Source organism: Coenobita brevimanus, chromosome 54, assembly GCF_032717465.1.
Source record: "Coenobita brevimanus isolate Jiangsu-jjx chromosome 54, ASM3271746v2, whole genome shotgun sequence".
NCBI classification, from domain to species: Eukaryota; Metazoa; Arthropoda; class Malacostraca; order Decapoda; family Coenobitidae; genus Coenobita; species Coenobita brevimanus.
The window spans coordinates 96193-122909 of record NC_137007.1 but is presented as its reverse complement, the minus strand read 5'-3'; the positions used below and the strand labels follow the sequence as shown (position 1 = coordinate 122909).

Below are 26717 nucleotides of genomic sequence, written 5' to 3'. Positions count from 1 at the left end.
TCCAGTGGGCCACGTTTCCATTCACTCATCATTCAAGCCCCCAGATTCCTGAATGCTGTCATGCTAAAAAGGGGTGCCAAATCCCTGATCAAGCACTTTTTCTCACAACATTCATCCAGCCAGCTCAATCACTTGTCAGTCCCCTAGCCTCACCAACTTCCATACCTCTCTTCCCCACACACTCGTCCACCATATCCCGCCACCTACTTCTTGGCCTGCCTCGCCTCCTTCCTCCTTCAGATTTGCTCAGATATACCCTTTTCACCACTCTATTGTTATCCTTTCTCTCCACATGACCATACCATCTCAGTACACTCTTCGATTCTGGTGTCCACAGACTTCCTCACTCCTCATCTTTCACGAATCACATTATTTCATATCCTATCCACTCTCTGTACTCCACATACATTCCTTAGCAGTCCCATCTCCACTGCTCTCACTCTTGACTTTTCATTTTCATGCCACACCATGGTCTCACATCCGTATGTTAAAGTTGACATTAACACTGCTTCATGTAAGATTCACACTGCTGCAACACTCAAGCCTCTGTATCTTATCAGGATCTTCATAGCACCAGCCACTTTCCTTCCTTGCATCACTCTACTTTCCACTTCTTTTGCACATTTTCCTCTTTTTTCTTTCACTGTGCCAAGGTATTTGAACCCCCTCACCAATTCCAGTCTCTCTTCATTCACTCTAACATCACACTGGGAGTCACCTCTCTTTATTACCATCTCTTTACTCTTTTCAGCATTTACTCTCAAGGCCTGACGCTCACAGACATCAGCAAAACTCCGCACTAGTCTACCAAGTTCTTGTCAGGTATTTGGAAGTAGCACTGCATCATCAGCATACAACAAATTTGAGATATTCCATCCATCACCATTCATTACCAACGCCATCCCTCTCTCCATTACTCGTGTTTTTACTTCTCTCATGACCCCATCCATATATATACTGTACTGTACTGAACAACCATGGGGACATCACACGACCTTGTCGCACATCCACATTGATCGTGAACCATTCACTTAGATGCCCATTTACGCATACACATGCCTCACTACCATCATAAAAACTCTTGACGACACCCAGCAGTTTACCATCTACACTGCTTATGCGCAAATCCTTCCACAGTCCTTCTCTGTCTACTTTGTTGTGTGCTTTTTCCAAATCCATAAGTGCCATAAACACCTTATAGTCCTTCTCACAAGCCTTCTCCACTATCTGTCTCACTGCAGATATGTGATCCACACATCCTCTGCCACTCCCGAACCCACCCTGTTCATCACTCACTAGGACTTCTGATATATCTTTTACTTTCTCAAAATAATTCTTCTGTACAGAACTCAGTAAACTTAGGGCATGATAATTCTTGCACTCACTTCGCTCACCTTTATTTTTGTACAGGGTTACAATCACTGCCTCTTACCGCTCTGCTGGCACAGTTTCACTCATCCATGCCTTCCTGCATATCTCCAGCAAGCACTTCATTCTGCTCTCTCCATCCTTCTATCATCCAATCCTACGTTGCCCTATGAGGAACGTAGGAGCCTGGGGCTAGGCAAGTTGATCCTGACATTTAAGATGAGAGTGAAAAAAGGCAGTGAGAGTGGAAAAAGGCAGTGCTCTCTCCACTACACTTAATCATCTCTGCATACACCTCATCAACCCCAGCTGCTTTCCCATTTTTCAGCTGCTTCACAGCGTTCTTCGCCTGTGCGAGTGTCACGTTTCCTGGCACTCCATTCCTTCTCTGCACACCCCCAATACCAATCATGTTTACAGCAGCTCTGCTCTCTCTATTACCAGGATTATTTTGGTTTTGAATGAAAGATACAGTCAGACGTCTCTATAGTGTATGTAGTTACTAAGCTGTTTGTAGAGGCAGGTGGTGGCAGCATTATCCACTGTTTTGACTTAGTGCTGTCTACATCTTTAAGTGACTCTACACTAAGTGACAAGCTCAGTGGTTTTTCTGTAACCCAAGAAACCATGTACAGTACTGGGTGGTAACCATACTGTATAACCAGATAATGGTGTGATATGGAGCTTACTATGGGGCCCCTGATAGCAGGGTGGAGAGATGCAAATGCAGCATCCATTCAGGAACCAAACCTCCACATCCCTCCCTGCACCTCTCTGTAGCAAAGTGCAGTCCATGGCAAGGGAACATTGATTCACTGCATGGGTTGGCCCTGCAGGGGTGATTGCTTGATTGTTGTTGTTGGATGTGCTCTGCCAGACAGACCAGGATTATTGCTGTAGTAGGGTCCACATCACCTTAGTACTTGGTTATATGACTACCTTTCAGTGTCATACATAGTGTTGTAGGTTACGGAGAACCACTAGGCTTGTCACTCATTGTAGAGTTACATGAGGAAGGAGCAGGTACCACTTCATCAAGTAAATGGATAATGGTTACAGCCATCCACCACCAGTACAGTATATGAATGACTGTGTGTTTGTGTGTGTGTGTGTGTGTGTGTGTGTGTGTGTTTAATATACAGTGTAATAATAAATGTATCATCGAGCTGTCTTGGTGGAAGTGGAGGTTATTAAGGACTTTATGCTGATAATTTTAGTAATTTTGTGTATAATATCATAATATTGCATTGGCTTGCTTGGCAGTGTTTTGGAGTGTTGCTTGGTGCATGGATACTTGCATGCAGTTGCTGTGGTAGACTTGTTGCAATTTACATGATTTTTCTGAACTATAGTATTATATGGTTGAGATTGCAGGAAACAAGCTTGTCAGCAGACAGTCAGGGACAAAAATTGGCCCGCAGTACCACTGTTTCTGCTTCACTTTTAGAGCATGGCTGCCTTTTCTTCCCTGATGTTTCATGTCAGAGAGCATCATCTGTTTGCCTAGTACAGTAACACACCAAGGCTCTTTCAGGAATATCAGCCAGGAGAGGAAACGGCAGCAGAGGTAAAATATTAAAGCGAACTTTTGTCTCTGGCTATACCATTATTTTTATTTAGCAGTAGTACAGGAAGCATTTGTGGTTTTTCAGTGGAGGCCACATGCTAGCTTGCATAGTTATGCTAAGGACAGCTAGTAAGTCTTATGGTAATATTCATAGCAGCTTAGATTCATGTGATACAGCCCAGTAGTCAGTGAGGCTTTGGTGGTTACAAAAGCAATTACTGTATTCATTTTGGAAAGCTGGGTAGTTCATGTTTGAATTCAGGTTTTAAACTGTGTTCAGATTTCTGAAGAAATTGCTGTTAATATTTAATTAATGTAGTAATCTTCACCTAATACATATCAGTAATTTACATAATGATATTAACTGATATTAAATTATTGAAAATTCAGATGTTCTTTTAATGAATTATATAGTCAGTTCTGCATACTATAATTGTTTACTGTAATTGTCTGAGTTGTTAAAAATTAGGCAGTCTTGTTTAATAATAATCCTAATCAGGTTAGAGTTGGGTAGATATAAGAATAGTACTGTACATGTAAGGAAATGTAGAGAAGTGTTTGTGTTATAAAGTGAAGGGTGTTGGACAGTGGTGAAGTTGATGGTGAAGGTATTGTGCTAGGTGCAGTTAACCCCAGAATCCAGTTTATATCTTGGTTTATTATTGTTGCTACCAGACAAGTTTATCCATCTTTGGAAAGACATCTTGTATCATAGGAGTTTATGAAATCTATAAGTAGCTCCTCAAAAAAATAAATAAATTAATTAAAAAAATCTATCTATCTATCTATTGCCAGACACCATAATCCCTTAAGGGGTGGTCATTTGACTTTGAGTTAGTTGTTTTACGGGGAGGGGCACTAACCCTCCACCAACCCACTTGTTGACATGTAGGGAGCACGTTTGGTTTGGTTATATGGTTACCACCCAGCATTGTAAATGGTTTCTTGGCTTACAGGAAACCATTTGGCTTGTCACTCAATGTAAAGCCACCTGTAAAGGAAAGAAAAGCAATAAGAAGTGACAGGAAAGATGCGAGAAATAGGAAGAGAGGAGGGGAGGCACAGAAAAAGAATGATGAAGGCTAAGGAAGAAGTAGGCAGCACTACATCAAATGAATGGATGATGGTCGCCACCACCTACCACCGGTAAAAAAAAAAAAAAAAAATATGCATAAAATAAAGTTAACAAGAATAAGAAAAATCTCATGCTCAAAAGGCTAAGGTGTTGGACAGTCATAAAGGTACTATATCAGATGTTGGTGAAGGTATTAGTGCTGCAGTTAAGGGTTTGATAATGGTGAAAGTTTTACATTTTAGTGTTCTGAGAGTGTGCTTTAGATCATTAGGCATCTGAGTTGCTACATAGCAGTGTGGGTGAAGAGCAGAAAAGTTTTACATGTATTAGAGAATTATGCATTAAGATGGAAGATGATTGTCCATTTTAACTTAAAACAAATATTAGAGGTTTTAGAGATTACACAGATAAGGTACTAGAAAATGATGAAATTGTTATATGGTGGATGAGATGAAAGGATTAGCTAGTGGTGTTAACTGAGTGGTTTTGGTGTGGTTTTGGTACAGTTTAAGTTGTTAGCCAGTGATGGTATTAACAGTTGCATAATTAAAGCATAAAACTTTAGACAATAATGATGTTAATAATTGCGTACAGTAGCTTATATGTGAGTCATTGGTGCAGATGAAGGAAAAATAATAGTGTTAGGCTGTGATGAGGGTGTTAATGGATGGTGTGACTAAATGTACTGAGTGGAAATAGTTGAAAGTTTCTTAGGTAAGATGTTAGAAGGTGTTAGTTAGGTTTGATTAGAATTGGTTTGATTTGGTTTGGTTAAATTAAGTTAAATAATGGTGCTGTTCATGTTACCTAGCTAGTCTGAAGGCTTGACTATACTTCATACCAATTGATTTGGCCAGGCATGTATGGCAATACTGTTCCCACCGAGATTCTGATTGGCTGGAGGTGTTTGTTCGATTTCGTTGTTGCTTAAACCGATACTCTCTTTATTATCAGATGTGATACTGAGTTTGTCGACAATACAATCGTCAAAAGCAATAAGAAATCCTTTATATACTTAACAACAATGAAATCTGCGTAGGAAGATAGAAATATGAGTCAACAAATTATTAACAGTCCAAGTCAAGGTCAGCATTCGAACAATTCCTTTAAATCGCCGACACTCGATAAAATTACAGAAAATTAAGGAAACCTGCTTAATCTAAGCGCTGGTGTAACACACATTTAAATTTTAAGATCAGTCCGCACCCTTAAATCGTGCCACAACTCTGAATAATTAAAAATTCTGATGAAAAGACGAGTTGTGCGGGAAGGGAGGTTTGAAAAAATTGCGAAAATCAAAGTAGGCTAAAGGAAACTATTTCATTACATATCCTCTATTATCATAGTATGGACTGGACTTAAAATTTAAATGTGTTACACCAGCGCTTAGATTAAGCAGGTTTCCTTAATTTTCTGTAATTTTATCGAGTGTCGGCGATTTAAAGGAATTGTTCGAATGCTGACCTTGACTTGGACTGTTAATAATTTGTTGACTCATATTTCTATCTTCCTACGCAGATTTCATTGTTGTTAAGTATATAACGGATTTGATATTGCTTTTGATGATTGTATTGTCGACAAACTCAGTATCATATCTGATAATAAAGAAAGTATCGGTTTAAGCAACAACGAAATCGAACAAACACCTCCAGCCAATCAGAATCTCGGTGGGAACAGTGTTGCCATATATGCCTGGCCAAATTAATTGGTATGAGGTATAGTATTGATATGAGATTGACCATTCACCCCTCCTCTCCAGTCCCCAAACCCCCCACCCCACTCCAGTAAGAGGAGAGATGATTGTGCATCCCGCAATTGTTACAACTTCTCTTCACAGATGGCAGTGTTAGGTTGGGTTAGGTTAGGTAATGAGTAGTTTGGGTTAGATAACAATACAGTTCAAGCTATTAGGCAGTGATGGACGCTCAGGGTGTGTTTTTCAGTACTGACCTTACCCCTCCTACCCTCTTCCAACCCCACCCCACTCCAGCGTGAGAAAGAGAGAGGGTCACACATCTCGTACATGTTCCGGCTTCCTTTTGCGGCTGGCAGTGTGTTCTCTGCAAGCATGCTGGACACGCTGCTCTACCAGGCATTTGTGAAAGATTACCTCATCACCTTTGTTAGGCTTCTGCTGGGGGTTGATCAGGCTCCAGGATCTGGATTCCTCACATCAGTAAGTATTCATTTATACTGTTGTTCCATTTTTATTTTCAAATTAAGTTTGTACTATACCAGATCGTCAGGAAATTTAGATGGATATTGGTGAGAATTTTTTATTAACTTGATGCAGTTACTTGTCACTTTTTTCAAGTCAAGGCTGTACTTTATATTTTTTTGTGGTTAATGCCAAATTAATATGTCTTTGCAGAGAAATACTTGGCCTTGTGTATTTCTTTATATTTTGTACTGCAATGATCCCTTGGTAGTAGTAGTAGTAGTTGTTCCGTAGGCAGTCTAGCCAAACAGCCCCGTAATCCCATAGTTATCATGCATACTTGGTACCATGCCTAATGCATGATAATGAAATTGAACGATAACAAAAGCACGAAGCCAATGGGATTTATCGTAAATGGTACCGGGTATCCCATTCACAAACCAAAATTTTCCTTTTCACAACAATCTGGACCCACTTAATGCATACATACTCTTATGGCAAGTACCAGAAACACACACAGGCATGGTAAGGTTAATCCAAAATGATGAAAAATGGGACAATAAGGAAGAAACATGTACCATACAGAGACCTGAGAGGGTTCTGAGGCAAGGGAATAGAGAGTTAGTAGTCACCACCTGGGATAACCTCCTCAAGTACGGACTCATCTTTTAATCCTTCAGAGTCATCAGAAACCATAGATTTTGCACCATCATTGTGGGCAGAAACCAGTTCAGGTGCATGATAATGTTTTTTAGCCAAAAAATGTGTGATAACAGGAGTAATAACAGATGGATGATCTTGCAGTGATAACAAAAACCTTAATAATCAAGTGCACAGTAACCAAGTAAACCTTGTATTTAACATATGTTAGTTGGAGAGAGGGTAACCTGATTGCAGAGGACAGGGTGAAATGGAGGGATTCATTTGTGGCCACCCCTATTTGGATTAAGGTGTCTGGCTATAAATAGATAGGTAGATTACTGTAGTTAACCCCAAACAGTTTCATTTAACACAGAATATTCAAACAGAAATTCATCTTAAGAACGAATAATCCTTCCTGTGCTGAAAGTTATGTTATGCTAGCAAGATTAAAGTAATAGCATTGCAGACTGCATTATACTACTGTGGAAGAGTTAAGGGAGAAGGAGAGAGCTTTGTATCCGTTCAGTAAAGAGGGGTGTTTTGTAAACCGAATAAAGTCATTTGACAGTAGCTAGGGTAACATGATAAAAAAAAATCTTTATACTAAAGAAGCTCAGTGCATCCTACCTATATTTTCTGTAACCTAACCTTATCCAGTCCCCCCACTCCCTTAGATGAAGATAGGAAAGCAGGACCTGTGGATTCGAACATATGGGCGTCTGTACCAGAAGCTGTGCTCCACCACATGTGAGATTCCCATCGGTATATACCGCACCATTGACACCAGCAACATGGAGCCTGGCAACAATGTAAGTGACTGTGTTCTGTATTGTGGCTTATTATGTGACTGCATTATTACTGATCCCTTCTCTAAAATGACATAATTTCATTTCAACCTTTTTTGGCCAGAGATGTATTTTGAATTTTATTCTTGCTGTCTTTGATGTAGCACTACCTTCAAGTGACTCTCTTCTTAGTGACAAGCCGTGTGATTTCTTGTAGCCCACACTGGCGGATAATTAAGTAATTCCAGTAGATGCCTGGTGGCCTGGTGATTGGGGGATTTGGCCCACTTGGAGTTACAATGGAAGTGGTTGGGGCTTATTACCCTCATAATCCCACTAAGAGTATGGCAATTGGTCACTTGCCCTACAAGTCAGAAGTTCTTACCCTAGCCTTAGCCCTGTACACTACTGAAGGGGCAGTAAAGGATTGGATGATGGGGAAATACAGTACGTATGTAGCTATTTTCAAACACTTGTACTGAACATAGCTAGGACCTGTTGTAATGAAGGGGTTAATTAAGGCTATATCTAATGACATAGTTCAAAAAGTCTCTCCTAACCTGATTGAAGTAATCTGATGGTAGTGAGAAAATATAAAAATCATATCACCAGGTTAGGGGTTAATTACACTACCACCAGATTATTTGTTTAATAATTGTTATTGACTTGTGTTGTGGTGAAGTTAAGACAATATCCATCCCCTCCATTTAAAAAAGTCTACTATAGGGTGAATAAAATTATCTGCAAGTAGCATGATTAAGCTATAAAAAAGAAAAGACTGAATTCATGGAGGCAAATCTAAGTGCACAACAGTGTAAAGAAAACCATGAGAGAGAGAGAGAGAGAGAATGTGTGTGTGTGTGTGTGTGTGTGTGTGTGTGTGTGTGTGTGTGTGTGTTCTTACCTAATTGTTCTTACCTAATTGTATCTTAACAGGAATGAGTCAAGCTTGTACTGTCCCGTGTCTTAAACCATATTTATCGTACATATCCTTAAATTTGTGAATTGTTTTGGCACACACTATTTCATTCGGTAGTGCATTCCATTGATCAATTGCTCTGTTTGGGGAACTGAATTTCCTTACGTCTTTATCACCTCTCATCTTATGCAGTTTTTTGCAGTGTCCTCTTGCTGATGCTTCTCCATATGTTAAGTAATCATTTATGTCTATTTTCTCCTTCCCTGATATGCACTTATATAGCATTATCATGTCACCTCTTTTCCTTCTCTCGTGTAGTGTTGATAGATTCAGTTTATTTAGTCTTTCTTCGTAGCTTAGGTCCCTTAAGCTTGGTATCCATCTTGTAGCGGCCCTTTGAACTTTTTCAATCTTGTCTATATGCTTTTTGAGATGAGGACTCCAGACTACTGATGCATATTCCAGGGTTGGTCTAATGAATGATGTTATTATCCTTCTTAGCATGTCTTCATTTATGTATGTGAATGCTATTCTCATATTTGCAAGCAGTGTATACATGTTCCGTACCTTCTCGCTGATGTGGTCAGCCAGAGATAGTCTGTTATTGATAATCACACCTAGGTCTTTCTCTCTTTCTGATGTGTATAGGGTTTTATTTCCTAACTTATAATCCCAATCAGGTCTTTTTCCACTTTTACCAAACTTGATTACATGACACTTGTCCACATTGAATTCCATTTGCCATGTACTACTCCATTCATGAAGTTTATTTAATTCTTCTTGTAGCTCTTTACAAGAGTCTTTGTTAGTAATTCTCCTTTGTATTTTTGCATCATCTGCAAACACATTCAGATAGCTCTCATTTCCAGTGTTACTGTTTATATCATTTATATACACAAAAAACATGATTGGTGCCAGCACCGAACCCTGTGGTACTCCACTAGTCACTTCTTTCCATGATGAGTAGTTTCCTCTTAGTACTGTCCTCATTTCTCTTTTTATGAGAAAGTCTTGCATCCAACAAAACAGTTAGCCTCGAATTCCTCCTTGATGGTACAGTTTCCATAAAAGTCTTTGGTGTGGTACTGTGTCAAAAGCTTTCTTGAAATCTAAATAGATACTGTCCACCCATCCTTCCCTTTCCTGTATTGTGTTTGTTACTCTGTCATAGTAGCTCAACAGATTAGTAACACATGATTTTCCTTTTCTGAAACCAAACTGTCTTTCTGTTATCATACTGTGTTCTTCTAGATGATTTACCCAAGCTTTTCTTATAAGCTTTTCTAATACCTTGCTTACAGCACTGGTCAGTGATAGTGGTCGGTAGTTGAGTGGATTTTGTCTATTTCCTTTCTTGAATAAGGGGACAATATTTGCTTTTTTCCTAATATCAGGTAGTTTACCTTGACTCAAGGATTTCTTGAAAATTAAAAATAATGGTTTACTTAACTCCTTTGCACATTCTCGTAATACCCAACATGAAATTTCATCATGACCACTTGCTTTTCCTCTGTCTAATCTACTTAACTCCTCCTGTATTACTTTTTCTGCTATTTGTATATCTGGTAGTATGTGTGGACATGCGTGTTCCACATAGTCCGTCTCAAAATTTTTTTCTTCTGTAAAAACTAATTGGAAATTCTTATTTAGTGTTTCACAAATATCTTTCTCTTGTGTATAAGTGATTCCCTCGTCCGTAATGGATTGTATTATATCTTTTACTTTGGTTTTGCTTCTGATATAGCTGTAAAACAGCTTTGGTTGATCACTACTTTTATTATATCCTCGTCAAACTGTTTTTGGGCTTCCCTCCTTATTCTTGTATAGTTGTTTCTTGCCTGTTTGTAATTATTATACGCCCTTTCACTATTGTGTCTTCTGTATCTATTCCAAAACAAATCTCTTTCTTTCTTTTGATTTTTTACATTCTGTATTGAACCATTTCTGTATTTTCTTATCTGCCTCATTGTGCTGTGGGATGTACTTCTGGACTCCTATTTCATAAAATTCACAAAAATTTTTATATACAGCATTTAAATCTTGTCCTCTAAGCTCATTTTCCCAATCAACTTCTAAGAAATACTTCTTTAGGTCTTGATAATTTCCCTTTTTATAGTTTAGGCTCTTTTTGTAACTGTCATTGCTGTTTACTATGTCATATGCTATCCTGAAGTTATAATTTAGTACTTCATGATCGCTTTTGCCGAGTGGAGGGTGATATATTAAACTGTCAATATCATTTTCTTGCCTAGTAAATATTGGCTCTAGCACTGAAGGTACATCAAGTCCTCTTTTTCTGGTGGTTTCCCTCACATGTTGCGTTAGGAAAAACTCTTGTACGAGATCCAGGAGCTTTTTGTCCCAACAGCTTTCTATGCTAATTATATCTAGAGTATTCCAATTCTCCCTACGTGCCAAGTGGGGTTGGTGGAGGATTAGTGCCCCTCCCTGTAAAACAATTACAGTCAACCCTTGGCTATCACGGGTTTTGCTATCGCGTTTCATGGCTATCACGGACAGGTGAAATGCAGCACGATTACCTTTATCGCGACCTCAAATACTGCTATCGCGGACGATGGTCGGCCAGAAACATTCAAATCGCGCGGGCTCCGCCCATGCGTATACTCGCGCCGTGATTGGCGCGATGTCACAGGCTACCCGAGCGTTGATTGGCCCAAGACATGGTTACAGCTACCCATCCTTCCCGCCAAGGTTCAGAGAGAGTCAGCGTTACCAGTCGACAGCAGCTATAGCCGTGAAGACCTATTGTTCAACCACAATGGCCACCAATACCCCATCCAACCCTCCTACCATTGGTGCACGTAACGCGGCTAACCCAAGACGGCAAGTGAGGAAGAGGAAGAACCTGCCTTATGCTCAGGGTCCCTTCCAGACTCCTGATGAAGCTGATCAATTCCTAGACGAGATAGAATGTCAGAGGGGTGGCCAGTAATACTCCACCCCAGCCTCGGAACCCCTTCAACCCACCCAAGCCCCTCATCCTCTCCAAAAATGTTAAGTAAAATGGCTTATTACAGTTAATTCTGTTTTATTTATAACCTTTATGTACTGTACTGTTGTTAATTTGCAGCATTGGTTTGTAATCCCAGGTATTTTAGTGAAGGAGATGTGAAAATAGGGTAAGGTTGGGGTAAAGTTGGAGGTCAGGGAACCAATTAGAATTTTTCCCATTAGTTCTTAAGTATGGCTATCGCGATTTTGGCTATGGCGGGTCGCCTAGGGTACCAATTACTCGTGATAGCCAAGGGTTGACTACTCTAAGCCCTTGGCCACCCCATTTGGGATACATGGCGTCTGGCAATGAATGAATGAATGATGTATTCCAATTTATATTTGTATTGAAATCCCCAGTTAGTATAATTCTTTCTGATTTCTCTTCCATTTTATGTAGTAATGATCTTATACTCTGAATTGTACTCTCTGCCAGGTCCTCATATTCGTCTCTTTTCCCATGTGTTTGATCTGGGTGGCATGTACAAATTGGCTACAATTACTTTACCTTCAGATGTGTTGATCTCTACTGCAATCAGTTCTACTTGTGATAGTATTTCTAGTTTTATTTCCTTGACTTTTAGATTTTTCTTAGTTAATATTATAATTCCTCCTCCTTTTTTTAAATTTCTGTCTCTTCTCCATATATTGTATTCCTCTAAGTTTAGTATGTCATTGGATATCCTTGGTGTTGATTTTGTTTCAGTTAGGCATATTATTTGTGGTTCATTTTCTCTGACATAATCATTCATCTCTAGTAATTTAGATACCATTCCATCCACATTTGAGTACATCAACTTTATCATCTTGTTTATATACTTGTCATGACATGGTTCTACTACCTTCCTCCTTTTTCTTCCATCCTGTTTGTGTACCACTTTCGTACCTGCAATCCTATTACTTTGTAACAAAATTTCTTCTTCTCCTCTTCTGATCTTCCCTCATTTTTTGTTTTTGCTTCCTCCCTTTTCTCTTTCAGTAATTCCAGTTCCTCTTGTGTTAGGCATCTTTTTATCTATACATTTTTGAACTCCTCTTTTTCCATAAGATTCTTTGCATTTGTGTGTGTGTGTGTGTGTGTGTGTGTGTGTGTGAATGAGGTGGAGAAATTTGGTGGGAAAGTATATGGAAATGAGTTGTGTGAGTTATAGAGAGGGCAACCTGATGGCTGAGGACAGTTTGGCGTGGCGCTGATTCATTTGTGGCCACCCTTTTTAGAAGAAAGGCATCTGGCAGTCGATACTGTTGTATGATATATTGAGTTATTTTTATATTCTCACCATTGTTGATTTTATTCTTGTTACCAGTAGACAGTTTTCTTCAACTTAGGATAGATTTCTTATAGTAAAAATGTTAGAAGCAGCCTCCTTTCAGCCCTTCAGTACAATGACATCATATTTATTTTCATTATTGTTAATAGTCAGTCCTCCCTTAAAGTTTAGGATATGTAGTAGCATAATGCTACCTTGTTAAATTATCTACCAGTATTTATTTTGTGCTTGTCTAACTTGTCGCTCCTGCTATAAATATTAGGATTGAGTATCTGACCCCCAGGCCCCTGTGCTCCTGATAAGGCAGAGAAAGATTGGTTGTTGGATGGAAATACCTGACTTTGTACACAGAGTTTATAGCCTGTTCTCTAAGGCCCAGCGGTCTTCTTGTGTACCACAGTCCTTCACATGTCACCATTTCCGTGCTGATACCCATCATTCCTGCTGAATAGATGCAAGGATTGTCTTATTCAGGATTGGTGTGATGTTATTAGCAGGGGTGGTTTTATGACTTGTCGGTGTGTTTTATGGAGATTAGTTAAGTCGTTTACACAAAATTGAAGCTTCCCCCTCCCTTACCTCGGACTCCCTACCAGGATGGTGAGGGCTCGAGCATTGAGCATTCTTATTCCCACTTGTACGACACCACCTCTTGTTTCCTTTGCCTCAGCAACAAAAACTCCATGGTAAGTAAGCAAGGCTGGGTCAGGAAGGAAGGAGGACTGAGGGATAATTGGGACCCATATAAGCTTATGTCACAAGCCCAGTTTAGTTTATGTAATACAAAAGTGAGATACCATTTAACATAATATCATCCCAGGTTGGTATTACAAAAAGGCCTCATAATTTAGCTTACTTTGGTGCCAGTTAATCATGTCAACAAGATATAATTGAAGATAATTTTGATAGTCATCTGTTTCAAAATCAGCTGGTAATTTAGCATAATTTTGTACCTGTTAGCTGTTACGGAAGTCATTTGGCATAATTTTTGTGTCACTGAAGAATCTGTAGGTTTTCTTTGCTAACACGTTAAATCCAGTGATGCATTTTTGCACTTTATTTTTGCTGCTTAGAAACAGCCTTATTCAGCATATTAGGTTCTCAGACTAGAGGGGTTAGATATAGATTCAGTTACCCTTTCAGTACAAAAGTGTCTCCTAAGCTGAATAAAGTCATATGAGTGTAGCAAGATTGAAATGGGAAATACTGTATGACATTCAGGTGATCTTTTTAATAATCGCTATCTGCAAAGCATTTTACAACATTAAAGGTAACAGAAACCAGTTAGTTCATGTATTGTGCATAAATTAGTGATCAGTCAGTGATTCATATTTCATGGCAAAATTCCATGTCTGTATATAGTTAAATATATTTTGAAAGGGGTTGCCACAAACAATTCTCCTCCATGTCACCTTGTCCTCTGCCATCTGGCTACCCTCTCTCCAGCTCATAAGTTATTATGATGACATGCCAGAAATTTCATCATCATGTAACCATTTTACCATGAATTGTGCATTTTGCATATGTTAACACCAGACTATTTGTTGGTTCTTGAAAGTTATTAAGAGTTTTGGATGAGAATAAAGAATGTTAAGATGTTTTCCATCTTATAATAATCAATGTTACATCCCTTTTGGCACTCCAGCACCCTCTTCCTCCCCTTGCCACTTACCCTTCTTTCTTTGGGCTGATGGTGATATGCACTCATTTGAATGAACAGTGTGTGTCTGTTTTGGCTGCTACTGTAATGTGTTCACTTTAACAAAGCATAAAATTGGCATACGGTATCTTTATTGAAGGCCGAACTGTAGCAAGAGAGTAACACTAGAATATGATCAATGTTAGTCAAGAGCAGGTCTTTTGGAAAGGATTTACAGCCTTCATATTGTCTTATTTAACCACTGACCTGTGGGAAATAAGGTGGAGAAGGAAGAAAATATTAACCAAGTTAAAGTGAATGAACTATAATTACAGTATTGTCTGTGGCTGCTGTGTATTGTCTCTAGTTGGCCACACCTCCAGTCATCCTGTGGAGCCAGTCAAAGTCTTCCCCATGACTTTAACCCTGTAGATTTAGTAATGGCCTTTCCAGGTTATTCATGGTACTTCCAGACAGTTCCCTGTGGTACAATAGGGACCTGGATGTAACACCAACTTGTGTCCATCACGTTTGTCTTGCCATTTCCAGACAGTTCCCAGCAATACAGTTGGGAACTTGATGTGATGCCAAGGGGAAGACTGGGACAGAGCAAAAATTTATTGTCTGCATGCATTCATCCATAATCCTGTTCTTCATCTTCAGTTAATTCTCATCAGTATAGTTTTCCAGACTGGATGGGTAATATACGACCTTCATTGACTCCTTCATTACTGAAGACTTTCATAAAGTTATATAAAATTGTATGGTGGCTGCTGCAGTACTGAAAAGATATCAGGGTAGAAAAGGGGTTAAGGTTGAGGATGACATAACACACAGTCTGAGTCACCTTGGTTGCCATGTTAGGTATCTTCAGCTTCACACTGTTGTTGAAGAGAAAGGCATTTATATCATGCCACCAATATAACCGAGCCACTTTCCTGCCCAGTTATGCAGACATTCCTCATCTCCTTCCTTATCCCTCAAAAGGCGGGTGGTGGACAGCATGAGGAGGGCATCATCAGCCTACAATCCACTGGGCTTAGAATCAGTTGAGCCTGGGGTTGCAACTACTACAGCAGTTACTTCACTTCTTTGTTTTGTTGTCATGAGTGTAATACATTATCTTCCTAGTTAAAGATGCAGAGTCATACTTTCACTATGCCACGTGAAGAGATTACTCAGGGCCATAGTATTAAGCGTAAGATTGCAAAGGGAAAGGCTTGACTTGACTTGCTTATATCACAGTCATGAATGTGATAAATTACCACCATAGTTAGATGTGCAGATTCATACTGTCACTATGCCACTTGAAGAGGTTAGTAAGGGCCATATCATAAAACCTGATTTGTGGAGTGAAAGGCAACTCCATAGCTTTTGACATCATCACAGAAGCACGTGACATATAATATACTGGACCTATGTATATGATAAATTTTTTTTCTTAAATTCCATCCATCCATCATCCAGTCAGGAGTGTAGGGGCCCATGGCTAGGCAATCCTGTCCCAACATGCAAGGCCAAGGTGACCAGCCTTACTTTCATCTGAGTAGGTCTGTGTTAGTAAAAAGGTGGTGGTTGTCTTGGTAGAGAAGTGATCTGCTATTTTAATGGACGTGAGTTCAGTTCTCAACTGAAACAAAGAATAGCAGAAAATTTTGAATTTCTTAATCAAACTTTATTGATCAGCCATAAGACCCATCAATCAATCAATCAGTCAGTCATTTCCTGTGGCACCCCATGGGATGCACAGGGCCTCAATGAACTCTCTCCACCAGTATTTATCTCTTGCCATCTCCTTCAGGTCCCATCATCACTCCTGTCCTGCTTCTCTTTTCATTGTCCTCAACCAGGTTTCCCTCGGCCTACCTCTGCATCTTCATCCTTTAGCAGTCCACTCTGGCACATCCTGTATTAAACTGCATTCTTTTCTGTATATGTGCCCCAGCCATTTCCAGGAAGACAATCTCACATATTCATCAACTAGTTCCACTCTCGTAATATCCCTTTTTCATTTGTTACTCTGTCTTGCCACTTTACTCCAAGAATCATTCTCAGTATTTTATTCTCAAATCCTAATACTTTGTGATTTGTTGCAATTGTACTGTACCATGACTCATGCCCATAAATTAAAATTGGTCTAACCATGGACTTGCAAATTTTTACTTTAGTATGTACCAAAAGCATATTATTATTCCAAACAGATTTCAACATTCCAACAGCTCGCCAAGCCTGCCTAATCATCTGCTCAATTTCATTGTTTAATGATCCATTAGATGATACAATCATTCCCAGGTATTTATAATTTTCTACATTCTTCACCACATTATTCCCAATTACACAATTGATTTGGTTATCCATGTTCATATTAATAATTTCAGTCTTTCCACAATTTATACCAATCCCACTTTTTCTCCTTCCTCCACCAGACAATCAAACATCCTCTGCATCTCGTAAATACTTCTGCAAATCAGTACAATATCATCAGCATAGTCCAAATCCATCAGCCTCTTGCAGTATTTTCTTTCCAGTTAATTCCTGCACCTGCTTTCTTTACAACCTTTCTCATAACATAATCCATAACCAAAACAAACAGCAAAGGTGAAAGAACTCCTCCTTGAATCACTCCTGACCTAACTTCAAGTGGATCACTCAAAGAACCACCCACCATTACCTTACAAAAAGCACCTTCATGCAGGCTTCTAATAATGTTTACAAACTTTTCTGGTATACCATAGAATCTCATAATTTTCAACATAGCTCCACATGATACACTATCAAATGCCTTTTCAAAATCCAGAAAACACATACTAAGAGGCATTTTCATCTCATTAGTTTGTTGCATTAGATGCCTTACAATAAAAATCTGATCATTACAGCCTCGACCCTTTCTAAATCCCGTTTGTTCTTCTCTTGAAATTTTATCAATTACTGGCTCTATTCATAAACATATATAAAAACCCTTTCAGTCTTGTATGTGACAGCCATAGCCTGTATTCAGTATGATTGGTGTTAGCACTAAAGTGGTGATATGTGGAGGAGTATGGTATGTAGAAGGACAGCTGGGCCTCAGGGATCTGGTTGTTGATTCCATAGTCAGAGTCAGACAAAAAAAAAAAAAAAAAAAAGTATACCCTTGCAGACCCAAACTGATAAGAGTTCTTTAATTTGCTAGATCACCAGGCATCATTTGGTTATGTGGTTACCACACACTGGGTTAAAAACCATTTGGTTTGCAACTGTGTGTACAGTCATCTGAAGACAACACTACATCGAGTGAGTGGATGGTGGGGATCTCCATCCTCCTGCTACAGTGTTTTAAAATTCCCCATCATAAATCACTGACATGCCAACACCTGTCCATCCTCAGTTTGATTAGTATGGCCATCAGTCTTATACTTAAATTTGTGTCTTCTATTAGAATCGTTGTTAAAACTGTGAAGATTTTTCTCTGAGATATTTTTCATTACCTTTTCTGTGCATATTATTTTGGTGTTGTATGTATACCGGTATGGCATTTAAGTGTCATCATTTTTATGGCATTTATACCCCTTGTAAAGGTTGTGCCAGTGATGTGTACACGATATCTGTATTAGCTATGCTCCCCCAGAATGGAATTACTGTACATGTTTGATATTAATCAAAGAAAAATAGCATGTTTATCTTACAGCTTTAAGTGTACAATAGTAGGTAATCCAATGTTAACTTTGGAGTTGCTGGGTAACAGTGGCAGAATTTTCATCACACCTACAAACAGTCTTGATGGACAGCTCCAGAAGTCTGAGTCAAGAACTCATTATGTCTCTGGATTGTATTGTGTGTGTGGTTTGGCCCCACATTCTTGTCAAGTGTAGGAGGCTTTCCATACCTCTGGTTTACCAATGTGTTTTTATATATGGAATGTTAATACAGTATAATCATTCATGTTTTAAGTTAAGTCCATGTCAGTATGTAAAAGATATTACACTGATAGCATGCAAGAGGACAGTAAAGTACGTGTAATATGCAAAATAAATCAAACAGAAAAGTTGTCAGAAAGCCTCCCAAACTGAGAAGGATACTGGCCCTTAATGTTTGGTGCCTTCATTACCATGACATGGTGCTGGAAAGGGATACCATCGATTGATTGCAGTGATATGATCATTTGATAGTTCTGCCTGGTTTTACAAACATCGCTCAGTCCTCAGTCCCCTGACATGAGGTGGGTGAACTTTAGGAGAAAGGCAGCTTTGGCATGCAGTCCACCGGGTTCATGTTCAGAAGAGCTTGGAGTTGCAGCTGTCACTACTACTGCTACTGATAATAATGCCACTAATACTACTGTGGCAGTTTTGTTCAATTAATTCTTACTGCTACCCTATAGTTTTTACAGTAGACCTTCACAGTATCAATCTAATTGGGGGAAGCCTGGTTTGATAAAGGTGAAAGTTCAGTTAATCCAAGGGTCACTCCCCAGGTAGGAATTCAAACACATGATTGAAAATAAATTAGTACCAAATGGTATTTTAGTACATGTACTGTAGATGAAAACTATACCCATTTTACACTAACTTGGGCCATAATTTTGCCCTTTTGCTGCTTATTTCACATCCTTGTCATAGCACTTCTTCTTGACTTGCAATATTGCTATAATCTGTTATTACATCTCGGCAAATGTGATGGGGAAAGGGTAATTTCTGGCCATGTTGGAGTAAAAAGGGTGCCGCCCCATTTATCAGCCCAAGCTAGGTATGGCCAACAAAAGTTCCCTGGGCTCAGAGGCATTTGATAAATCCGAAATCCATTATATCGAGATTTAATATAGTGAGTGTCCACTCTATTCAGCTTTGGGGGGTGAGTGAAACATATATGTAACCCTCAGTCAGAAAAGTATATCCATCAGTGAAAAAAAATTATTTTTAGGTAGCAAGAAAAAAAATACATCATTGGCCTGAAAAGATTCCCCCTCTAGTTCAAAAAGTCTATCTCAAAGTGAATAAAACTGTGTAGAGATAGCAAGAATGCAAACGCACCATCAGATTGAAGGTTAAGGTGATGGCATGGTGTGTGCTAGTGTAATGTAGATCATACTCCCCTTGGCACTATGGTACTGTGGAAGAATGTCACGACCAACTTTCCATGGACCTTCCATTGCATGAGGAGAGAACTGCATGGCATTGAATAGTGGTCTTGGTAGTGGTATGTTTCAGATATTATAGATGGCATAGGAGGCTTTGTGGCATCTGTTCTGTATTTATTTGTTTTGCATATTACATCTTAGCATTTGTGTGTATGGTATTTATATTGTTTTGTTATCGATATACTTTGCATCAGTAAGATACAAGTGGATATTGACCTGTAGTGTGCAAAATGAATTGCTAAATATTAGGTGTTATAAAATCCCCAAGGCCACTCAGACTATGACATCAATGAAATTAGACCTGACAGCCTAACCTCATGGTTAGGCTGTGTCAAGTCTGATCTGATTGGCCCATCTCATTATGCTTTAAAGATTTGTGGATTTAAGCACAAAATCCAGAGGTTTCCAAAAAAGTGCAGTATAGATATTGTATGTCATTCAGTCTCAGCCTATTGAACCTAACATAACTGTGAAGCATCGTGTCTTTGACTGAACTACAGTATTTTATTCTTTTTCTGACTCAACACAGACCTCTGAATTTGTCCTCTGAGGTTCAGAACTCTGTGCCACACATCCTCACATGTCATCACTTCAGTGCTAATATCCATTGTCCATACTGAATACAGTAAACCCTCACTTTATCGTGGGGTTATGTTCCAAAGGCACCCGTGATAAGCAAAAATCCGCGATGTATTGACGCTACCCCTAAAATGCCTATTTATTGTCTCTATTAATAAGAAAAACCCGTACGGGTACTCACTGATGATGAATGAGATGAATTGAAGATGATGATGATCATGACATTCAGTACAAGGTGTATACAGTATTAGTTGTGCAGCTCTTGAGAAGGTGCCTATGACGACATTTCTGCGGGCGGTGAGCGAAACGTAAGTGTAAAGTAACAGTACTGTACAGTACTGTACTGTACTGCTTGCCCTAAAATGCCTGTTTACTACTACTAATAAGAGAAAACAGTAAGGATACTCACCGATGCAGAACGAGTCGAATTGAAGATGTACATTACTGTACTGTATATCTTCAGTTCAACTCGTTCTGCATCGGTGAGTATAGAGACCGTAGCGAGCGAAACGTAAGTATAAAGTTACTGTATTGCTTGCTAACTAATAAGGACATGAAATATCACTGAAATTAAGAAATAACAAAGAAAGTGAATTGTACAGTACTAACAAAGAAAGTGAATTGTACAGTACTGTACGGGTACTCACGGATGATGAGTTTGATTGATGATCATGAAGTAGCTGTGCAGTACGATGCTGATGCTGATGATGATGATGTACTGCACAGTGAAGCAGAGCGTTTACAGCTCTTCAGAGGGTGCCTCTTCATCAGGCGCTTCAGGTGATGCAGGTGCTTCAGGAGGTGCTGCTGCTGCTGGAGATTTAGGTGGAATCTTTTTCAGTGGCTTGAGGAACATGGTGATGGGGAGTTGTTGCCGTTGTTTCTTCATGGTATTGAGGAGATTTCTGTATGACAGAATGGCTGTGTTAGTCGCATTGGAGAACTGCACAGCACGAACCATGTATGGATCCCATTTCTGAGCCATCAGCTGCAGGTCGTTCGCGGCTCTTACCATGTCAGACAGGCGCTCTAATGTTAGACCCTCCTCCTCCTCCTCCTCTTGTGCTGGATCTGTCGGCTCCTCGTCCTCCCCTTCGCTGGCTGACTTGGTTAACTCTGCCAAATCCTCATCTGTCAGGGTCTCGGAGTGTGCATCAATGAGGTCATTGACTTCCTGGGGCGTGATGTCAGCAAAACCTTCACCACCGAGGATCTTCGCCAGCTTGACAGACTTGTTCGCTGCAGAGTGGTGAATTTCGTCGGGGGAGAAGCCTTTGCAGTCGTTCACACACTCGGGCCACAATTTTTTCCAGCAAGCATTAAGGGTTTCCTTCTTCATGTCCTGAAGCACCTTCTGGATGATGAAGAGACACATCCCGATGTTGAAGCTGTGCCAATAACTTTTCACAGTGAAGTCATCATCCCTGTCCATTGCATCCACCAGGTGTTGAAGAGATCCTTTGGTGTAGAGTGCCTTGAAAGCACGGATCACTCCTTGGTCCATAGGCTGGATGAGAGAGGTTGTGTTAGGAGGCAAAAATTCAATCTGCACTCCCTCGTAGTGCAAATCAACAGGGTGGCCACCAGCATTGTCCAACAACAGCAGCACCTTGAACTCTAGTCCCTTGTCACTGAGGTATCGCTTGGCCTGAGGGATGAAGCACTGATGAAACCAGTTGGAAGTCAGGAGCTTCGTAATCCATGCCTTGGGGTGGCTCATCCAGTGGACTGGCAGCACGTTCTTGTTTTTGTTCTTGAGAGCCCTGGGGTTTGCTGCCTTGTAGATGAGGCCTGGTTTCATCGTGAAGCCAGCAGCATTGCCACAGAAGATAAGAGTGACTCGGTCCTTCTGTGCTTTAAAGCCAGGTGCTTTGGCTTCCTCCTGCATTATGAATGTCTTGGATGGCATCTTCTTCCAGTACAAGCCAGTCTCAGCCATATTGAAAACCTGTTCGGGCTTGTAACCCCGTTCCTCTATGATCTGCCGGAACGTTTCCTGGTACTTTTCCGCAGCTTCACTGTCCGCCAATGCAGCTTCCCCGTGCAAAGTCACACTCCTGATTTGGAACTGCTTCTGGAACCGGTCAACCACCTTTTACTGGCGTGAAATTCCTCAGGCTCTGGTGCTGTAGATGGTCCTGGTTGCGGCTCTTCGTCGTTGTCTCCTTCGGCGCCCTCTGCTGCGAACTGGTTGTACAACTTCCTGGCCTTCTCGCGGATGATGTTGCTGTCCAGCGGGATGTATTTCTTCCGGCAGTCGGTTATCCACAATGCCAGGGCCGATTCCATCCTTACGATGTGTTTGTTCTTGCCTGTAGACACCCTCTTAGCATTCTGGCAAAATCTTGCTGAAACAGCGCTCCTGATTGCGTCCTCGTTCTTCTTTATGTACCGCACTGTACTTTCATTGATCCCGTAACGGCGTCCGACTGCAGCATAGCTTCTCCCTTCCCACTGCATGTCGAGAAGTTCAGCCTTCTCCAGCGTCATAACCTTCCTCCTCTTGACTTCCTTGGCACCGGAAGGCTTACAAGATACAGGACGTTTGGGTGGCATTGCAGGGGCTTCAGAAAACCAGGAGAAAGTGGCAAAAACAAGTGGTGAAAGGCTGAAGTGGGCACGGCGATGTAGCTGAGGCAGGAACACGTGGTAAACTTGGAGGTGCGGTATGGTGGTGCAGTGAAGTCCCGCTCCTTTCTTTGAGGATGGCGCGTCGGCAGCAGCCAATCAGCGGCAAGTAAAAATGTACTGTAAAGCGTGTTTGGATTGGCTACTGGTAAGGCTCCAGCCAATTGTGTACCACCTACCAGTGAGTCTGGGTATTTCCTCACCCCACGCCACGATTTCGCTTGTATTTTATCAAATATATTAGCCGATTTTTAATTATTATTTTAATTAATACAGCTATTAATATTTTAGAATAAATAAAGATGTAAAATACCATAAGCATATCCATTTCAGAATACAGTACTGTACTGAAAATGAAGATGTAAAATATGTACTGTACCCTACCGTAGTAGGCTTTGCGGAAACCGCGATGAGGCGGGGTTTCCTGCTATGTAAAAATACATAGGTTCCAATGAAAATCCCGCGATAAAGTGAACCGGCAATATCTGAACCGCATTATAGCGGGGGTTTACTGTACATGCTAGGGCTGTCTTTGTCAGGAGTGGTGTGATGGTGTTAATGAATATGTTTGTATGACATTTTTGTGGACCTCTTGGCAGATCAGTAGAGTCTGTTTTAATTTAACTTAAAATCATCAAAGCATTCCGATTTTCCAGTCTGAGAGCAAACTTTCATCAGATCAAGCAGTGGACCATTTTTCAAACAATTCCACCCACCCATCCTGGTGTTGCTCATATCCTCGTATAATGGAAGGTGCATGGATTTCCATCTTTTTCCATGGAGCGTTGGTGGCAGTATTTTTTCACATCCCCCTCCCCCCCTCAGCACTTAGCAATTGTCTCCGTGTCCCTCATTCCCTGTGGAGGGAAGTACAGCCACGGATAGGTACAGTATCTTGTGATTGTACATTTCTGCATATTTCTTCACCCTGCAGGTTGTGTATTATGGACTGTATGTTCCAGGATACAGAGGAGTGAGTTAATAGATTCTGATTTTACCCTGGATGAAGTCAGTTTAGTATGTGCATTACTGCCTAAAAATTGATTACCAGTTTGCTTCAGCCTTTAAATTAACTGTTATTTACTTCAGATACTTGGTTAAGCATGCAGTATAAGAATATTATAATTTAATAAAATGGAAACATATTTTAGAGTAATTTAACATAGAGACATTCTGTACTGCCATGCCAAACTTGGAAATTTCAGTTTTTTGGTGGGAAACTTGGACTTATTAATGATGTAAAAGTTTAAAGGCTAAGTATATTGTTTACAAAAGGAGGATTTAGTAAAGGAAGTTAGGGAAGTGTTTATCAAAAGAGGATAAGCAGACAGTCAGGTTGGAGTAAGATGGGCAACATTTTATCTCTGCATATTTCTTGGGGATTATTTTTGTCTTCCCAACTATTCACAGCAAATGTGACAGTTATTATTACTGTCAGGATCCTTTTTGTCACTTTCAGTTAATAAAATTGACATTTGCAGGAATAAAATATTAAAGTTGTTCTTATCATAAAGGGTTAATAATAACAGTATTAACTCAGGCACATATAGCTCATTCGCAGTTGATTACAGTTGTCTGGCATAGCAAGAGTTGTCCTCATCAAGACAGGGTTAATGTTTATAGCATTTAACTTCAGCCCCTGTGACTCATGCTCAGCCAAGTATAATTGCGTGACATCATTATTTATGAGTTATTAATTACCATAAATGTGACTCCCAGGAGGTGTAATTTTTAGAGGAAGTTTAAAATAGTCAGGTTTAGAATTTTGTGCCTTCGAAGGAAAGTTAAGATACATTTTTATAAGGGACTGAGGTGGAAGGGTAAATAGCACAGGTGGGACTGAGTAGGGGTGGATCCACCATTTAGCAGAATTCCTCTACATGTATTAGTCAAAAACATTTTTTTCTTTCTTTTTTTTCCTCCTGTAATAATTATCATGAATTTAACATTTTTTGTAAGAACCAAAAATCTACATGTATTATCACAGTATTTTTCAAAGCTTCTTCAGTAGGTGAAATCAAATCAAAAGCCATTATGCTTCCACTTGAAGAATACCTATATTGATGCAGAATTTGAAACAGCTGATGTTTTGTATGCATTGGGAGCTAAACAAAGTGCCAGAACCAGCTGGTTAATACCAAACAGTTGCTGGAAACTGTAAAATTCACACAGTAAGAAATTTTCAAACATGTACTGCTCTTTTTAATTAAATAATTGTTTGTATTTCAAGGGGAAAAGAAATGCCACAGATAAAAAAGAGGGGGGAGAGTGAGGGACACATATCTTCAACTCCCCACTGGATCACCACCTTGGCTCTCTCCCACCCCTTTCACCCCAAGCACCCCTGCCATTGGCCCATATTCACAAAAAAATGTAAAATCAGTTCCCTGTCATATCTGTGATAACTTACAATAAAAATAGAACAAAAGACATTAAAAGATTTTGCTCCTTATCCTTCCTGCTAGCACAAAGTGTAGTTATGATGATATTTCTCTTGTAACTATTTCATTCTGCAGGAAAGGCAAGGAGAATATAGAATCTCCACATGTGTCATCTTTTTACAAAAAGTAACTAATGGGGCAGGGAGAAAAAAACATACTTGTTTTCTTTTGTGAAAAGGATAAGGAGTGTAGATTTTCCCATGTCTCTTTTTGTTTCTGTAAAAATAAAATCTAAGTTATGAAATGGAACTGAAAGACCTTTATTTGTGAGTCTGGGCACTGCTAGACCAGTATTAACTACTGTATTATCATCATTTGTTTGGTCTTTACTTTGTAGACCAAATTCTGCTCATATTGTTATTTCTTTAGTCTTTACTGTCCATATCAAACTCAGCTCTGTCATCATTTCTTTGGTCTTTACTTCCCAGACCATACACAATTTTTATCATCATTTGTTTGATCTTTGCTTTCCAGTTATGTTCCGTGTTTCCGGCATTATGGAAATCAGCTGAGGCTTTTTCAAATTTTCCATTTGCGAGTCTCTACCCTGAGGTAATGGACGAGTTTGCAGCCCATCTTCAATATAGATAGCTTGTGTAGGATCAAAACACAGTATCTAGTTGGGTTCTTGGGATGCTCTTAAGACTCACTAAATTTTATAACAAACTCTCAAAATGCCTAGCATAGTCAAAATGCCACATATTGTAATACTGTATCATTAATTTGTGTTTAGCATTTATGAGGCCAAATTTTCATTTCACTGTTCAAGGACATGCCATGTACAGGCAGTCCTTATTGTTAGTTAGGGATGTACTCTGTTACAGAATATCACTTTTTTTTTTTTTTTAATAATGGGCAATGTGAATCAGAAAGTGACAAATATGCATTGTCAGTAATGATGGAGCTTTAGTAACAGGTACTGTACATTATTTTGCATTTTAGAGTGGACTTGACATTCAGAAAGTAATGTCAAAAGAGGCATCATTTAATGAGGATTCACTGAAGTCAATTAACATTCTGTTATGATCCATCAGAGTTCCATGTGTCTTACGAGATCCCAGGAAGGTAGGGACAGAAACCTTCTAGGTGTAGTGCTTTTTAGTCCAGTGTGCCTTGAGGCTCACCCTTCCTTTCTGTCTTTCATCCAGGAGCTGGAGATGGGATTCTCAAACATACTTACAATCAGTTCTCTGTAGTAACTTAGGGCCTTGTCAGACTAAGGTTGAAATTAGACATGAACATCATATTCAAAGTACTGCAGCTTTGAAAATTTCATAGCATTTCTTTAGCTATTTATCATTAAACTTCAGTGTTCTCTTGTATGTTAATGATGCCAACTGTACAGAAAAATATTAAAATTTGCAAAATGAATCACTAGAGATGAGGCACTATGAAGCCTCCTTTACCACCAAGAATATGACCCATTTTCAGTTGGACATTGTCTCATCATGGAGAGCAAGGTAAAAGTTGGATGAACACGCCATTTCATTAAGCTGCATTATAGGCATTCCATTTCT

At 39.7% G+C, this 26717-nt stretch overlaps 1 protein-coding gene across 1 annotated transcript in view; it reads left to right on the top strand.

The window, feature by feature from the left end:
* Positions 1-26717, top strand: part of LOC145400916 (potassium channel subfamily T member 2-like) — a 222844-nt gene that overhangs the window by 155419 nt on the left and 40708 nt on the right. The window contains exons 24-26 of the mRNA XM_080273274.1: positions 6001-6186; positions 7485-7619; positions 25675-25752. Coding sequence (XP_080129400.1) covers positions 6001-6186; positions 7485-7619; positions 25675-25752 — 399 coding nt within the window. The remainder of the gene's footprint in view (positions 1-6000; positions 6187-7484; positions 7620-25674; positions 25753-26717) is intronic.